At 40.0% G+C, this 19,083-nt stretch overlaps 1 protein-coding gene across 3 annotated transcripts in view; it reads left to right on the top strand.

Moving 5' to 3' along the window:
* Nucleotides 1-4,501: 4,501 nt before the first annotated feature.
* The window catches only part of LOC109371551 (KDEL motif-containing protein 2), a 109,722-nt gene continuing 95,140 nt past the window's right edge, over nucleotides 4,502-19,083 (top strand). For 2 of the 3 annotated variants that reach the window (XM_019624124.1, XM_019624114.1), the window contains exon 1: nucleotides 4,502-4,831. In XM_019624124.1, coding sequence (XP_019479669.1) covers nucleotides 4,713-4,831 — 119 coding nt within the window. In that variant the 5' untranslated portion in view covers nucleotides 4,502-4,712. Of the gene's footprint in view, nucleotides 4,832-17,707; nucleotides 18,045-19,083 lie in introns of those variants that run through there. The other variant, XM_019624115.1, reaches the window with a different exon arrangement.

Here is a 19,083-nt window from a genome sequence, read left to right as displayed (position 1 = left end):
AGCTTTTTCAGGAGTTGATATCAGGATAACAACAGGTTCATGTAATGTCCTGGGAAATGTTTTACCCCTTTTTGGTTTTTTTGTTTTGTTTTATTTAATTATTTTTTTATTATGAAATACACATTTTCTAGAATTAGCTTCAGCTGTACAACACAGTGCAATAGTTATACATTTTACCCCTCGAAGTGATAACCCCCTTCCTACAATCTGCCACCCCACTTCCCCCCAATACCATACATATCTATTACAATTCCCCTGACTCCACTCCCACACTACACTCCACGTCCCATGACCATATATACAAGTATACTCACTTATAGTTGACTGTTTTACCCCTTTTTGAGTTTTGGAGCAGTCTTGGGTGTTATTACAAATCTCAGAGTCCACTGCTTCCTTCCTTCATCCTTCAGGGAGTGGGAACAGTGAAAGCCCCTTAAGATGAGGATGTGGAGTGAGGTAGAATTGACTGTTTAGGATTAGGATGAATAATAAGTGTGTGTTGCTTAGTTCCTTGATTTAGTCAGGTTTTTTTGAGCTTTGTCAGGTAGATTTGATATCTATACCTCATATATACTGAATTCTGACATGAAAGAACAGGGGGATCTGGTGCCCTTGCTTTATATGATACTTTGGGTTTCAGAACCATACTTATGCTGTCACATCAGGGCTCAGTGACCTGTTTAAACACTTCAGAAGCCTTTATGAATCTTGCATGTTTCTATTACTCTAAGGGCCACTATCCTAGGGACCTCTCTGCAGCCATGGAAAGGGACATTATAGGAGACTATTTAATATAATGCCATATATTAGATATGTATGAAAAAGGGGGATATATAAGGGTATAAATGAAAATATAAAAAATAAAAATAGTAGTTAGATTATAGATAATTGGTATTTTTTTCTATTTTCCATATTCTTACATTTTTATATAATGAACATTATTTGAAGGAACAACCATTTCCTCATTTCTCTATGAGGGAACTTCCATGACTAGAGTAACTTCCCAGCTCCTTTACCTGATCCTTACTTACTCCTTCTCAAAGTAGATGGAGGAATAAATCAACTGAGTGGAAAACGGTAAGGGTCTTAAATTCCTTGATTCATGCTTTTTCACTGAGTGGGACTAACAATTAGAAGGCTTGAAGCACTTGGTGGGCATTCTCCCTACCACCTTCCTATCACCTATCTGCTCCCCAGATCCAAATCTCCCTCTGGTGGTCTGCGCCAAGGCCTAGACTTGCTACGGGTGGTGCTAGAGCACTCATTTGGCTGTAGAACTGAGGCACATTTTTCCGTTAATTACCAATAATAAAGCTGAGATTTTTATCTCCCTCTGTTAGCTTCCTATGTTTTATTTTTCAGCTTTGTCCAAACCCCAATAAGTAGGTAGTACTTTGCAGTCAAAGAAAATGTTGTTTTAAAATTGTAGGCTGCTCTGCGTGCAAATAATATGATTCATAGGTACCATTTATTCAGCATTGACCTTGTTAATTGCTTTTTGTGCATCATCTTAATTTTTACAATAATCTTATAAGGCTGGTTCTATTATTATCCTTGTTTTTGTAGGAAACAAAAAATTAACATTAAGAGAGTTTAAGCTGCTGTTCGTCATGGACTCTTTATTCCACAATTGTGGATTCAGGACTGAAGCCTCAGGGAAACTAAAAAGGAAGTTTTCCATCTAGATTTGCAAAGCCACTCACTGAACTATTAGAACAGTGAAAACTAAAATGAATGTGCAAACTCCCTTCTCAGTTTTACATTTCTCGTTTACAAATAAAAGCCTGTTGCCAACATTTTACATTCAAGCCGACTTGTATTTGCTTGTTTTAACTGAAAGCTACCATCCAAACTCATCCCAGAACCTGCTGTTGGAAGAGAAGATAACCTCTGTGAAAAAGCTATCCCCAGTCTATAGAGATGATTTTTAATGACCTACTGGGGGCATAGGTGACCTCAGGTGACAAAAATTCAGACATCCAAACAAATATGTGACCAGCGTTCCTCTTGACTGGGTAAACTGGGAAGAAAACTAAGCTTTCTGCTGGGGATTTAGCCAACAGACTGGAGAAAACTAGATACTATGGAAGATTTCAAAAGATTATTGCTATCTATCCAGCTGTCACTACTAAAAATCAAACTGATAAGTATCTCTTTAGCTGGGAGGCTCGGCAAGAGGTTGCCTGGGTTGCCAGATACTAAGGTGGAAAATAGCTGCTTGGAGCTGGCTGATTGAGCTCATAAAACAACCCTGTCTGAGAATTATTTTTACTTCAAAAGCATTCATGTTTATAGTTCCACAGAAACTATCATGTATGGTTTCCAGAGCAACCCTCAATGCTTTGCAAATTTTTCATTATAAAACTTCAATATAAAAATTTCTTAACTGGATGCCCTATTGTGTCACAACCCAGGGCTGAAATATACCTCAATGCCAATATCTGGTGTGGTCATTCAAGGGTCTGAACTCAGCCTCTATTCTCTGTCTACCCTTTGCTCTGGCCTTCTTATCCAGTCTCAGGGGTTTGGCAATCAACTTTAAGCAGACGGCTGCCAAATCTACTTCACCACCTCAGTTTAAGAATTTTGTCTCACATTTCTCACTTTTGCTGAATGTCTCCATGTGTATGAATTGCAGGTTCCTCAAACTCTTCACTCTACTCTTATTTAGTGCTACCAGAGTAACCTTCCCATTGTTCCCTTTCAACTGTATCATTGCCATCCTCAAAATTCATATTGACTCCTCAATGCTTACACAATGGAGTCCAGATTCCTTAGTATAGCATTCATAGTCAGGTCTCAGCCCCTGTAATTTCTAGTTTCCAAGTTTTTGTGTACCTTGGCCATTAGTCAGGGGGGTTGAGGGATTACAAGAAGATTCCCAGAGCATACGTCTGCTATTTAATGCACTGTTCCCCTCATCTAGAATAGATTCACATATTTCCTTCTACCACCTTCCACTTCTTCCTGTTGAAATCTGACCTTTCATGTTGCAATGCAAATACCTCGTCCTCCCTTGATCTGCTCAGCTGGAACTAGCTTCATTCTGTGCTCTAATAGAACTTCCTTTGTATTTCTATTATGTTCTTCTTTGTAATGTAGTGATTTTTCTATTTGTATTATCTCCCCCACTATATTATAAGCTTCCTAAAGACAGACTACTCTCCTCACAGTGTACAAATGCCTTCATATAGTAGGCACCAGTATATGTTAGTTGAAATCAATTTACTGATACACCGGGAACAGAATAAAAGCCTACTAGTGCCCACATTAAAAAGTCCTATATTCATGCTGAATAAATGAACACACCAGTGAGTAGAAAAAATGGATATCATGTACAAGACATACTCCTAAACCACCATCATTAATACAGAGATTATAAAGGCGTGTGTGTGTTGTACAACACTGGTGAACTGAATTGGTTCCTGTTTCATAGAAATAACAAACAGACACCCACTGAAAGTTATGTGAATGGCTACCTGCCTAGACATGTCTTAAATAATGATCACCAAGGTGAGTAGAGGACTCAGAGGACAAAACATAAATAGCCATTCTTGACATCATGTTTTTGTTACGTCAGCACTACAAAAGAAGTGACCAAGTCAAGGCTAGGAGGCAAGAAAGCGGATCTGGCCAAGTTATTTTTGTAAGGAAGTGAAGCCAAAAGGAACCTGTTTTCTGGAAAAGGCTTTATAATTTTAAAATGTATATGTATATGAAAATGTTTGGAAATTGCCATCATATCTTGGGATAATACTTTCTAGGAAAAGTTATTTCTGTGATGCCATGGGATTATATTTTGCTTTAGTCAGAGGATTAGGTATTTGATAGTGGCATTTATATTACTTCTCTGAAATAGTTTCTTAAGATGATCAAATCTTATAGAAAACTACAAACAGGTGTTTCTATATTCTTTACCCCAGGGCTTTCTCCTAAAATGCCATAAACAGTTTAATGGGTTTTTTTTGTTTTTGTTTTTTATGGGTTTTTTTTTTTCTAAAGTCCTAGAATGATTTTTGTGGGGCAATGACATGGGTGTATCTTGAGGGATGGGACGCTTGGCAAAGATTTCATTTTCAAGGATATGCTATATTCAGCCCTTGAGCCTGGTCTGCTCACAGAAGGCTGTGTAATGAGTTCAGCCCTCTCCGGTCTTTCAAATAGGGTAAACTTCAGCCAGTTTAAAGCTCCTATGAGCAATTCTATTTCCTATGGGCCCTTTATTAAAAAGGAGGATTAGTCGTGAGCCTCTTTCCTTTGCGCTCCTACAAGTCAAGCTCAAGTTCTGAGAGCAAACAGCAACAGCCAAAACAAATAGTTGGGAGCCAACATTTAAGCCTCGGCCTCACTTAAGGGCAGAATTATGTTGGATTGTTGTTTTAACAAATAGGATAGGGGGTTGGGGAGGGGAAAGGGGGAGGAGACGAGGAAGAGCCCGCCCCTTTGGAATGGGATTGGTTCCCTGTCTCCCTGTAGCCGTTCATTTTGCATCTCTGTTGGATGGGTTTAGAGAAACCTGTTATTAAGGTGGTGTCAAAATGATCCCTGTAGGTGTGGGCTGTTTGTTAAGTTTGTGGTTTTAGATTTTCAAAGGGGCAGACTTATTATTGGTTATAGGATTAAGTTCCTGAAAGTAGTCTTCTGTATCTTGAAATATGTCATCGTAACAGGAGGCGCCAAGGAGCTTAAGAGTAAGTCACACACAGAGAAAAATGACGAAAGTTCCTCAGGGGTTTGATTTCAGTTTCTTAAATGACGAAGAAGCCAGGAAGATCCTTCAGGTGCTGGAAAGAAATGAAGAGCTCCAGAGGGCAGAGAAGGACAGGATCAGGTACAGATTCCTTTCTCTTTTCCCTGGGCCTGGGTCCGGTCCGGCAGTGACCACAGCGTGAGCAGAGGGAGGCGCGGAGCTTTCGTTGGGCACCTGTCCGGGATCTCCCGGAACGCGGAGCCAGGCAGGGGGAAATCTGCGCTGAGTTTTTCTCTTACGGACTTTGGGGTTCCTGGTTGATGCACCTTCCACACACAGCATCAGAAGGGCTCGCCTGCGAGCCTCGGGTCCTGCAGGGTGGGGAGCACCCCTGCCCTCGCCATGCGGCCGAGTTTGGTGCGTTTCTCTCGGAATGGGTCCGGCGCCACTGCCTAACCCCCTGCCGGGACCTGTGGGCGGGATCGGCCGCTGGGGGTTCCAGGCTGGGTGGGAGGCCGTGCAGCCGTGCCCTGCTGTGCTTGGGTGCCTCCTCGGCAGTTGCCAGGCATGAGCCAGGCGGGCGGATGAAATGGGATGAGGGCGCTGCATGGAGCGGAATCCTGGCATTCGCGCATCCACGTGCTTACTTACAGAGTTTCTCCAGGCTGTCCACCCTCTTCCAACACACTCTTTCTCGGTACCCGAGACACCTTTCTTCATCCTACACGGATAGTCAGCAAAGCCCGAAAGAGCTGGCCTCTAACTGTCGGCGAAGTGGTCCCCACCCTAAGGGCTGGAGCTTGAGGAACTCGCCAAATTGTGCGGAGTGAAATGGGCTGCGACTAGGGTGCGTGGAGTTGGCTACAATGGGTGGGTCTCCGTGTTGATCGTGTTATGGGGAAGTTGCTGCGGAATTTCACCCTTGACCTGACAATATAGTGTTGTAGGTGAGGGATTAGTTAGCAGGGAATTAAATCAAGAGATTTTTACCTGGGATGTAAATTAACCTTTTTTTCTTTCTTTCTGCTGGGAAAGAGTGGTTAAGTCCTGGAATGAATTAAACGGACTTCCTCAGCAATTCTGGAACACATTCTCCAGTTGACTGTGGAAGGAAATTCAGGGCACATTCTCAGACCAAAAAATTGTGATATCGATTTGAATTTAGAAAGCCATTTTGTTTGTAAGTGATGTTAAGTTTTTTTGTTGGTGGTGATGTGAGTTCTAGGTTTCCACCTCCTCCAAGTATCTCACTGCTCACCCCCAACAAAAAGCCTCCAAATATACTCTTCACATAGGCAAACCCTAGATGGTCTTTGTAGAAGCAATTGGAATACATCAGACCCAAAGTCCTGTCTTTTCTCTTTTCCACTAGAAATGGCTCTTGTGGGGAGAAATGAATATTTGAAGTTTGAGGATGTGTATTTCACCTCATCATACTCTGCCTTTAGAAAAACAGGTTCAAACAATGTAAAAATGTGCCTTCATGAACACAGCATGTCCACACCCACACACACCCACGTGCACGTACCCACACATATGCACATGCACTATACACAGGCACACCCAACCTTGAAAAGGAGAGCTTTAGAACTGCACAGAGTTTGTCTTCAATACATATTCCAAAAGGACTAGAAAACTGTGGTTGCTCTTGGTGTGTGTTCTTGGAAGTGTATCTTGTTTCTGCAGAGGATGGGGCTTCTTAAGCGGTCTAGTATATACTGGAGGAAATTGAGGGGAGAATTAGGAAGTAACAGAGGGAGAGAAGCTTCTATTTAGGATGTTATAAGTATGGCCTCTCATGAACTACAGTCTTAGAAACAGTATATTATCTATTTTAATTTTCATTCAAGGGAATTTTGACTTTTTATAGTTGACTGATGCTTGCCTTGTTGTGTTTCCTCTATAGTAGCTTTTCATGCCCATGTCAGCCGACTTTCAGGGGAACTGGAACTACATAGGTGGCAAAGGGCTAGGCCTTAGAAGGAAGGCTAAAACACGTTTTCTGATTTCATAGTACTTGTGTCCAAACTGGAACATCAATAGAAAAAGCCATAACACTAAGACAAAATCAATACTGTTAACTACTAAACTTTATTAACAAAAATAATTACCCCAATAGTAGATTGGGGGAGGAGGGTTATCACTTTGTGAGAGGTGTAAATATCTATTACATTGTTTTGTATACCTGAAACTAATAAAAAAACTATAACCAACAAGATTATTTTTATAACAATGATATTATTGCTATTCATTAAAAAAATAAGTTCCCTAATGACACTACCATAAAACATTTGAAACTGGAAAAAAAATTACCCCAACAATTTTTAAAATGTAACCATTAAAATATAAAAATAATTTAAAGGAAATAGGCACTTGGACCAAATCAAGGCAATTATCTGTAGTACTTGCTTTTCCCTGGTTAATTCCTGAATCCCAGGGATTAACTGAGTAGTAGTCTCCATGGGATTGTTCTGCTTACCGACTCACATGCATTGGTTTTAATAGCAGGTACTGGCATGTAGAAAAGGCCTGAGATAACATGTCAACTTGGCTGCCTGTTCTGCTCTTGATATGATGATCATCATATTTTCCAAATCAAAAGTCAGAACCACATGACTTATCATTCAAGAATATTATTTGAGACTCTGGGAGGCCTTTTTACTATATTGACAAACAATCTCAAGATCTCCTGGCTAGGACAATAAGGGACCAAATGGGGAAGTTTGGAAAGTTCGCTGATTGGGGGACAACTGATGAGTTCAGTTATATGTATGCCAGGCTTGAGGTGTCTATGAGATAACCCAGAAGAAATATTTTATAGTCAGAAATACAGAACTACAGTGTCATGCAGGGCTACAGATGTCCAGAAATGGATGTTAAAGGCCTGAGAATAATTGAGTTCACCATGCAGGAGACAACAGTCCCACTCACAGAAATGTCCTTGAACACACAGAGCTTTCTCCTGATCTTCTTCCCTTATCAGTACCAGACCTCATTTGTCTGCAGCCCATGAAGAAAGTATTTGCATTAAATATTACAATGTTCCTAATATACTATAAAGTTTATTCAAACTTTTAAGAAAAACACCAAGATTCAAACTGATAAATAGGCAAAAAATAGGAATAAATCATTCATGCTAGAAGATATCCAAACTATAAACAAAACATACAGGAAAATGTTCATTCTCACAGTAACAAAGAAATGAAAATTGAAGTAACCTCAAGATGCCATGTTGTGCCTTTAAAAATAACATTAAAAAAAACTTGTGGGAGTTGGAATGAAACAGATAGACTTGCCATATTGTTAGTGGCATTGAAAATTAAATACAAGGGCCAGTCAGTTGGTTAAGAGCTCACTCAAGAGAGCGAGCTCTGAGCAACAGAGTTGCCGGTTCAGTTCCTGGCCCGAGCTGAGCTACTGCTGAGCTGCCAACAGGAGGCAGGATGGCTCAGCTAAAAAAAAAAAAAAATTAAATGCATTCCTTTTGGTGAACAATATCGCAATACTATAAAGATACGCCTTACCCTTGACCCAGTTGTCCAATTCTTAGATATTTCTCATTAGTAGGAGATTGAGGTGGAGAAGATGGCCACAACAACATTTATTAAGTTCTGCCTTTTTATATAATAGTAATAACAGCTAACATCTATTGGGCCCTTACTATATACTAGACTAGGCACTGTACTAAACATGTATGTATGTTTATACATACATATACATAAATAGACATATATATACATATATGTTTAATTAATCCTCCCAATAACTTCATTAGGTACACATTTTAATTTCCATTTCACAGAAAAGGAGACAACAAAGTTTGAGTGTCTTATCCAAGTTAAGTGGCGGAGCCAGAATTCAAATACAGATCTATCTCAAAACTATTTTACCCATTAGCATTAAATAATCCTCACAACCATCCCTTGGGGTGAGTGTTACTAATGACTTTGTACAAAAGGGAAACTGAAATTTAGCGAGGTTAAGGAACTTGCCCAAGGTCACACAGCTCATAAATGGCAGAGCTAGAATTTGAACCCAAATCTGTCTGGCTCCAAAACCTATATTCTTTCTACTATACAATAGTTTTCCCTGAGGAAATAATTTAGTAGAGGAAAAACAAGACATATACTCTCAGATATTTATTGCAGCATTACCTATAATAGCAAAATAGTGGGAAATTTTAAATATAAACATCCAATAAGAGCACAGTCATTACAAAGGACAATTATAAAGAGATAATTATATCTCACCCAGTGCGATATTTTAGTTCTGTGTTTCTGACTACCTTGGTTGTTGTGTGGACACCTCAAGTTTATCATGGATACAACTGTGGGGAAATGCATAGGCCTTATTGTTCTATGAAAAAGCAGAACACAAAATAATGCCTATGTTAGTATTGCACTTTCTTCAGGGCATCTGAGCATGTGCACAGCAACTGGAAGAAAATGGGCAAAAATCTGTGCTTCTCCTTTTGATGAATCTCTAGGGTCTGATGCAGCGTCCGGCATATGGGGAACACTCAGTAAATGTTTGCGAAAGGCATGAGCTTGCCCTGACAGCTGGGAGGACCTGTCTCTTGCCCTCAAGCCCAACACTGCCAAGATGGAAATTCAGGCCTGGGGGAGAGGATGCATGGCAGGTGGGCAGGAATGCTGAGCACATACCACCTTGGGAGGCTCTGGGAAGGCAGATGAGGGGATGGGTATAGGATTTTATGGCTTAGAGGACAGAGGACACCAGGGACAGACGGGCAAGGGGCCTGCATGTAATATGCCTTCAGTAAATTAATGGTCTGCACGGGCTGGAGTCAGAGTCTTCTGCAGGCTCTAGTTTCATTCCCTCCTTCTCTCTTAGTTCGTTTCACCTTCTTCTCATTCCCCTAATACTCTCTGCCCAGCCAGACAGGATTTCTCCCACCTTTGAACCCTGTAATGCATTATCATTTATGTTACATTTATCCTATTTTGTCCTGTGAGTCTGGGACGTGTGCTATAGAAATACTCTGAGAGCCAGTTAAAGAAATTACCATTTAAATTCCAATCTGAGCGGTCCAATGGTCAGCGACCGATCTGCCTCACCAGGGAAGAGCACAATGATAACACCAACTTGGGCCAGTGAAGCAACGTCCTCCACAACTAGACTGAAGAACAAAAGGACAGCAACTTGTCTGTTCCCCTCCCCTAATTCCCCAATAAAATCTTTAAAAAAAAAAATTCCAATCTGAGAGTTCCACTTTTTGTTGGATTGTGGAAAGGATTTTCCCTGGAAGTATTCACTTGGGCATGACTTCTCAGGCCTTGCACAGCCTGTGGTTCTACTTACAGGGAAGAAAAATGGCTGAGAATTTGAATCACAATTTATTGATTCTGAAAAGTGTCTTACTTTTTGCAAGTCTTTGGAAAACACGACTACCTACCTATCACCCCCACCCTACCCGATGCATCTCCATCTCATAAACTAAACTGAAATGGAAAGTACCAAGAGATCATATCAACTAGTCAGCTCACAGAAGGAATATCAATAATGTTTATTTCCCTCTTGCAGAAAACTTATAAAGTATAAAATGTTACAGCGCCTGGTGTAATCAAGTTGAAAAATGGCATGCCTAGATTTAGACTACCTTTGCTCAATGGCAAGATTGCAACACAGGAGGGTTTTCAAGAACGTACTGTTTCTGATTGATTTACAGTAGAGTCCTGGAGGCATGGCTCAGTCCTAAGGGGAACTGTATATATCAAAGTGGTGAAGTGGTGGGTAGCTGGTGGAACCTGCCGCATCCTGCAGAGATTAAAAGGATACACAAGTCTCCTGCCTCTTCTAGGCTTTCTACCTGCTCCCTCCTCTCCCAGCCTATGAAATCTCTGTCTGGCTGAGAAATAGACTTGCAAGAAACATCAGATGCCTATTTATTGGGCATCTACTATGTGCCAGACACTGTTAGCCCTGAGGATACAGCAGAGAATAAAACATAGATTCTGCCCCAAATGGCTTCAGTCTATGGAAGTTTTTGGTTGGTGGTAAATCCTGCAAGATGAAGTTTTCATATATTTTGTCCTCAAATAGCCTTATGTAGCCTGGTGAGGGGACCATGAGAACTGCCTGGAAGTCACAGGAATACCCTAGAGGCTTGAGTGTTCTGATAATATAACAGGTATGAGATTAGCATCATGGATCTCTGAGGTGTCTGCACTTTCCAGTAATATCCAATTTGGTCAACTCCTTTAAACTAAGAGGAGATCATTCTCTCAGACACATTCTCCTGTCTACTTACTCCGGGGGATTGGTCTCCGTGGGCAATACGCGTAGAACACCTATAATATTCCAGTTCCATATCCCAAGGTTTGGGGAGCAGTATCCTTTTTAGGCTTTGTGACATTAGAACTCTTTTAGCTTTTAAAGTCTTTTCTATCTGTTTGTTTTTATCCTCATCTTAATCTGATGAGAAAAAGCAGGTATTTTTCTTTTTCAAAGCTAATAACAACAGTAGTAATAGCTAATATTTGTTGAGCATTTGTTCTGTTCTAAACTCTTCACGTGCATCATCTCATCTAATTCACAACAACCTAATGAGTTAAGGGATTTTTTTTTTTAAATCATTCTACAGAGGAAGCTTATAGAGGATAAGGAACTTGACTGAGATAATACTGCTAGGAAATACTGGATTCGTGAACTCCATCTGAACTTCATTACTGTGCAGTGCTGCCTCTACAATGAAGTACAAAGAAGTGATTACCCTCACTTTGCCCATCTAGCTTGTAACAGAACCAACACTGACCTCTTTTCACTTGACAACTCTTGCTATTTTCACTAACCATGAAATCGAGAACACACAATTCTAGGTAGTCACGTGCCCAACTGAGAGTTGGGGATGTCATTACTAAGGAAATTAGTGAGACAAATGGGCTCAGTGAGACAAACGACCTCGTTTGTTAAGATGTTAATTAGAACCTCGGTCTCATGTTTTCCAAGCTATCTCCCTCTAAACCAGCCTCAAGAAGCTCACAGTCTGGTGGTGAAGAGACTGAAAGAGAAGCAGGCATTGTGCTTCCCCACAGTGTTCACCTTGAGGTATTACATGTCACTGCTAAGTGAATAAGTGAAAGACTTCTTTCACTTCTCAGAGCCCCTGTCTGGCCTGCCCCCAGCTCTACTTAGCTGCTCTGCCTGGCCCAGTGCCCCGAACACAGCCAAGGGCCTCTCACTCACCCCACACCACCAGCATGGGAGAGCAGGGTAGTTGAAGTAGTGAATGTTGGGGGACAACTAGTAGTATTTGCCATATATAGGAAAAATTGCAGGTAACTTTTTATGTTTTCGAAAAGCATGTATGCATTTTATAGGATATACTCAAACTGTTAAGATGGTTATTTCTTGGGCATGATAGTTAAAGGGACTCTAAACCATTTGCTATTTAATTTCTTCCAAATGTCATAGATTATTTCTTTTAAATGGTGACCATTTCTTTAGATAACAAAGAAATGCAAAATGTTTGTCTTTTTACTTTCATATATATGACTTTTTAAATAATTTGTTTTTAAAAAGAGCTGAGTGATTTTCTGCCCTTTGATCTATAATGTTTTGTATATTCGTAATGTTAATGTATTAATGACTAGATTGGTTTCTGTACGTCAATCCTGAGTTCCTTGTGGTTCAAGGATTGTCTCAGGGATGGAGAGCCTCACACACTTAGTAGGTACTCTATTTCTAATTAAATGGACCTTAACTTACTTCTGTGAGGGAATACAAAGTAAGGCAAAGAAAGATCTGGAGAAACCACATGAAGAACAAAGAAGGTTAGGTTAAGGTTAGTCAGAAAATATTTTTCTTTCTGTTAGCACACTTGGGTCTTCAAACCGAGAACCAACTGGCTTAGAGCCTTGCTAAAGGAATTCAGTTTTGGTTTTTTGCAATTAGTTACTGCACAGGCTGTGATATTTGAGAACCATAGGCTCACCTCACTCCCCTTCTCAGGAATGTTTCCTTGTTGGCATTGCCAGTGGCCCTATTTAAAGGCTGTACTTAAAATATCACCTTAGCATACCAAAGAGCCAGCTTCCTCGTTCAACTACGTGTTAGAATTTCTAATGATGAAAGAAGAAATTGGGGGCTACAATGACCAAACTCCCTACTTCCCAAAGAAAGGTTGTGGTATTTTATATTTATATCAAAGTTACCTTGGTTTCAACTTTAAAACGATGCATTTAATAGCAGTTGAAGGAGGAAGCGGGCTGGAGTGGGGGAGAGTAACCTAGTAACCACTGCTCTGTTCTCCAAATCTGTTCTCCAGGGAGGGCTATCCTCTCTCTGAAGGCATTTGGGAAGAATCTATTCCAGGCCTCTTTCCTAGCTTCTGGTAGTTCCTCAGCTGTGGTAGCATAACTCAGTCTTCACATAGTATTCTCCCTGTGTGGGTGTCTGTTTCTGTGTTCAAAATTTCCCATTTTTATAAGGACACCAGTCATATTGGATTAGAGCCCATCCTAATGACCTCATTGTAACTTGATTACCTCTGTAAAGACCCTGTCTCCAAATAAGGTCATATTCTGAGGTACTGGGGGTTAGGACTCCAATATATCCTTTTTGGAGAACACAATTTAACCTTTAAGAGTAAGGTTGGTTCAATATTTTTAAATAAATTACTGTGAACCACTATATCAACAGTCTAAAGAAGAAAAACACATGATCACATCAATTGATGCAGAAAAAGCTTTTGACAAAATTCAACATGAATTCATGATAAAAAATATTTAAAAAAAAACACAACAAACCACCCTGTTGGCAAGGAAGAAATAGAACCTGATAAAAAGCATCTACAAAATAAATTATAGCCAACATCATACCTAATGGTGAAAGACTCAATGCTTTCTCTCCAAGATCATGAATGAGGCAAGGATGTACAATATTACCACTCCTATGCAACACCATAATTCAGTTCCTAGGAAATATTTGGCAAGGTAAAGAAATAAAAAGCATACATATCAGAAAGAAAGAAATAAAACTATCTCTATTTACAGATGACATGATCGTCTACAAAGAAAATCCCCCAAGAAAATCTAAAAAAGAATAAAATAATAATCCTAGAACTAATAAGTGAATTTAGCAAGGTGGTAGGACACAAGATCAATACACAAAAATCTATTGTGTTTCTATAGCAATAAACAATTAGAAATCTAAATTTAAGGTTTTTTTATGGAAGAACAAAGGAACTGAACAGACAAAATCATTTTGAAAAAGAATAAAATTGGAAGAATCACACTACTTGATTTTAAGACTTACTATAAAGCCACAGTAAACAAGATAGCATAGTATTTGTGGAGGGAAAGACGTGCAGATTAATGGAACAGAATAGAACCTGAAACAGGCCCCCACATTACAGCCAACTGATTTTTTTCACATAGGTGCAAAGGCAACGCAGTGCAGGGTAGTCCTTTCAACCTCTAGTGCTAGGATAATTGGGCACAAGGCTAGAAACATTTTCATCACCCCAAGATTAAACCCCTTAAGTAGTGACTCTCCATGCTTTTCTCGCCCCAGTTGCTGGTAACCACCAATGTGCTTTCTGTCTCAATGGATTTACCTATTCTGTATGATTTCATATAAATGGAATCATACAATATAGAACCTTTTGTGTCTGCTTTACTTAGCATTAGGTTTTTGAGGTTTATCCATCTTGTAACATAGATCTTTACTTAGCTTTCTTTTCATGACTGAATAATATTCCATTGTAAGTATATACCACAATTTGTTTATTCATTCTTCAGTGGATACACATGTGGGTTGTTTCCATCTTTTGGCTATTATGAATAGTGATGCTATAAACATTTATCTACAAGGATTTGTCTGAGTACCTGTTCTCAATTCTTCTGGGTATATACCCAGGAGTGGAATTACTGTGGCATTTGGTAATTCTGTATTTAACTTTTTAGGCACCATCAAACTATTTTCACCCACATTCACTCTATACAGTTGTAATCATACTGTGTATATTTTTGTTTATTTATATAATATCTAACATAAAAATAACCCTTTCAAATTAAAGACAACATTTTTTGTGGCTGCATACTATTCCACTGTGCATATTTTATAATTTAATTAACTATTTCAGTATTTTAGCCACTTTGAGTTTTTTTATTATATTTTTGTTTCTTACTGCTATACTAAATAACCTGTGACAAACCTTTGTGCTTACATTCCTAATTCAATTTAAATTGTCTCCCTAGGGTAAATTACACACAAAAAATCATTAGTTTATACTTTATTTTGTAAATTCTTGTTACATGCTATCAAATTGCTTTCCAAAAATGTTTTACCAAATTGCACCATGACTGGCATTGTGGGAAGCCTCCTCTTTTACCACACCCTTCTCAGCATGATGATCTCATTTTTTTTTTAATTAATTAATTAATTAATTTTTCTTGGGGAACAGTGTGCTTTTCCAGGACCCATCAGCTCCAAGTTGTTTCAATCTAGTTGTGAAGGGTGCATCTCAGTGACCCATATGGGGATCAAACCGGCAACCTTGGTGTTATGAGCACTGTGCTCTAACCCACTGAGCTAACCCGCCGCCCCTGTCATTTTTTTTTTTAATCTTTACTAATTTTGTAGGCAAAAAAAAAATTCTTATACTTGACTTAATTTGTAACACTGGTTATAATGAATTTGAACTTTTTTCATATGTCTAGTATTCATTTACATTTCATGATTTATGAATTGTCTATTCATATCTTTGCCCATTTATATTTGAGGATTTGTATTCAGAATGCTTCTTGTCACAAATAACAGATCTAACCACGGTTTTAACAAATTGGGGATAAATTTTTCTGACATAACAAGACCTCTGGAAGAAGGCAACTTGCAAGCTGGGTTAGTGGTTTAGGATGTCAGGATAGTATATTTGCAAGGCAAGATGTCTGCAACTCCTCCAAACATCACATCCATGTTCAAGGCAGAAAGGGCTAGGGCAGAGCCATCTGCATCTGTCCCTTTTGTCATTGAAGTAATAGCTCTCCCACTTGCCGTCCCAGTAGATTTCCTTTTATGTCTCATTGACCAGAACCAGCTCATAAGGCTACCCCTCGCTGCAAGGGAAATGGGAAATCAAGAAATGGGATTCAAATGTTAGGCTTGGAACAAGCATGATGCACCCACTGGGACTGACACTTTGTTGCCCACTACAAAATCAGAAAGGAGGGGAGACCTGAGAGGAATGGAAGGCAACCAACAGTGCCACAGAGTCTCAGTGTGGTTTTTTCTTACTGATTTATGTTTCTCTACATATTAAGGTAACTAACTTTTGTCCTATTTATTAATATATAGTTCCCAGTTTTTAGTTTGTCTTTAACTTCTATTTATCTGAAAATAGAAGGGTTTTTTTTATTTTTATGTAATAACATGTAACAAGTTAAACTAATTTTTTGTTTTGTTTTTAAGATTACAAGGTTTTTCCCATCTAGAGATTAAAACCCCTAGTTTTTAAAATCTTTTTAAAATTTTAACTTTTTAATTGATCCAATATATATTTTATGTGTACATTGGGATGATTAAATAAATTGTTTTTTTCCCAAATAGCTAGCAAATTTTCCTGGTACCATGTATTTCTACCTGCTTCTAAGGCCCATGATTATTCCTTTTAGAAAAAGGACCCTTGAGCAACCAAACAACAACAACAAAGAGTTGAGAAAGCAAATGCTACAGCATCAGCTTTCATGAAACCTGAGGGAAATTGTAGGGGAAAGGCTTTTTACCAAGAAGTGTGATTGTTATGCATATATAAGTGCACAGAATTAATGGATTATGTTTCAGCTTCCTTCCTCTTCTCATTTTGTATGCCAGGTAGTAAATCCAATTGAGGGTAGACCATTTATCTTGAGATCTTCATCAAGTGACCTGGTTATCACTTAGATCTGGTTCTTTTGCTAGTCAAACTAATACCCTATTAGGGTGGTATAACTTTTTAACATTTAACAAAATTAATTTGCTTTAAAAATTAATCACAAGTATAACCAATTAACAGGATTGCTAGATAAACAAGCAAGCAAAACAAACCTCACTTGTGTTGTGAATTTAACATTTATGGCTCACAGGAGAACTGCTAAAGCCCTTTAAGAGATCATTGTCTGCATATCAAACAGGGTTCCACCAGGAAAACTGAAACTAGTCCTTATTTAAAACAGAATGTAGTGCAATGAATTGATGACATGGTGATAAAAAGAGGCAGAGAAACCAAAATCAGGAGATAGTGAGGCAAACCAGAGACTGGCAACAACAGAAAGCCTGGAGTCATTATGGTGTGCTGGTAACTGGCTCTCCTGGGGAAAAAAACCTTGATTTGTAGCAATGGCCAATTTAAAGTTAGCAACTGTTTAACCACCAGCTTGCAAAATTCCTAAATATTTAACAACCTGCTCTTGTGAGCCAGCACAAGCCAGCTCCAGCATACCACTGATTGGAGAGGAAAAGTAAACAAGTGGTGTTATCCAAACCCAGAGGCTAGGATCCCCCAGGAGAAACTGGAACCATGGCAGGCCTGTCTGGGGATTTGGAGACATGGGAGAGACAATCACTGCCAAGAAGTTCTACATGAGACAGAGGGAGGAGAAGAAACACTCTGACTTCTCCCTTCTTGCCCTCCAATCTCCTGCCAGGGCTTGGCTGAAGCCAGCTGGAAGGAGCTGACGGGTAGTGACAGCCTGGGAAGTGCAGTTTGCAGGGGTCATCTCCCAGCAGCACAGAGCAGAGCAGGAGAAGGACAATTTCTTGTCCTCTTCTATGCTCTTCCATCTCTGTTGTTCTTTTCTGTCATCGTTTAGATTCTGCATTTTCTCGCTGCTTTATGTTGCTAGGGCTTTGCTTCCCTGCCAGAAAATTCTCGTTAGTTTTCTTTCCCATCATCCTACACTGTTGTTCATGCCCATTCTGTGCTCTTTTACAGTTTCTCTTGTATCTGCATCTTTTGGCAGTTGCTCTATTCGGCTTGCTTCTCTGTGCTACTGCTTCTCCCCACCCCTCTGGATATTCTTCTATCTCTATCATCATGCTTGGGTGAGGCAGGATCTTCGGGTGGCACGGTAGGTAGAGAGGCTTTGCAGAAAGGTTCCACATGGACTGAAACTGGAATTTGAAGGACCTGAGGAACCAAGCTCTAGGGAATCAGCTACTCACTCCGTTTGCATGTCACAGCCCACACCGTGCCTCTCCCAGGGTGCCTTTTGTTCCCTCTCATCGTGCTGCTGCATTCTTCAACTGGCTGATGCATGCCGCAGTATCTGGTCCAGATGCTGATGCTCATGGCTGTCCATGCCAGCTCACCTGATGCATCTCTAGCCAACCTGTGGATGGGCTGCCCTCGAGTCAGGTATCCAATCTGTAGCACTGCCTGGGGGGAAGCTTAGCGCTGGGTTTTCTAAGCAGGGGCTATAGACCCTCCAGTTCAGCTAAAAGTGATATAACATTGGTGTGGCAGGCACTGAGATTCACCTTTCACTGTACCCACTCTGCTTCTCCTCTCTCTGTGCCCACTTGCGCACCAAGATACGTATGGTGTGTCTTCCTGCCTTCGGTGATGACAGGCCTTGGCCCACATACTCTGCTAAGACAGAGATTCTCATCCCTGGCTGAAATGATAACTATCTGGGGAACTCTCAAAACTAACAATGCCAGGCCCCACCTGGACATTCCTGCTTAATTGGTCTGTGATCAGGATGGGCATGGGTACTTCCTTATAAGCTCCCCAGATGACTCTAATGTGCAGTAAGGGACCCCATCCTGGCTGCCTGAGCACTGGGCACTGACTTCACCTGTCACATGTTTCCTACACTCCATGCCTTTGCACAAGTTGAGGGAGTGGATTTCCCAGGAAACCCTGTGGTTTGGGAGGGGAAAGCCCGGAGTCCTTGTAAAGAACAATCAAGAGGGCTATGCCTGATGCAAATGTAAACTTTGTTCCCAGTACTTTCTCACTTTAAAATTGCTTAGCAGGATCAAAAAAACCTTTTGTGCCTGGAGCTGTTTAGTCTGGCAACCAGAATTGCTTTTTACTTTTTGTTGTTTTTATTTTGTTTTACTGCCCACAAAGTGTGGGTTATACATAAACACAAATGCTGTAATATCCACAAGCTGATTCGATCCTGGCCTTGTGAACCCGCTTCCTTGAACCCAACTCTAGTCACAGGTTCTTCACATTGGCTACAGAATGGTTGTGTTCAGTGTGAGAAAACAGGAAATGGCTGAAGAAGGGCAACGTGGAAGCCCAAAGAGTTTTTGAAAGGGTAAAGCAGCCCGGTTTCAGTACAAATTGGCCAAAAGAAAGAGGAATTAGATATCTCTCTCTGCTGATCTGTGATTATTCGGGAATTCTTAATGGTGACTTATTAAATATATGTAATACTTAAATA

The sequence above is a fragment of the Hipposideros armiger genome, unplaced genomic scaffold, assembly GCF_001890085.2.
Source record: "Hipposideros armiger isolate ML-2016 unplaced genomic scaffold, ASM189008v1 scaffold_580, whole genome shotgun sequence".
NCBI lineage: Eukaryota > Metazoa > Chordata > Mammalia > Chiroptera > Hipposideridae > Hipposideros > Hipposideros armiger.
This window is presented reverse-complemented; position numbering and strand designations above follow the sequence as displayed.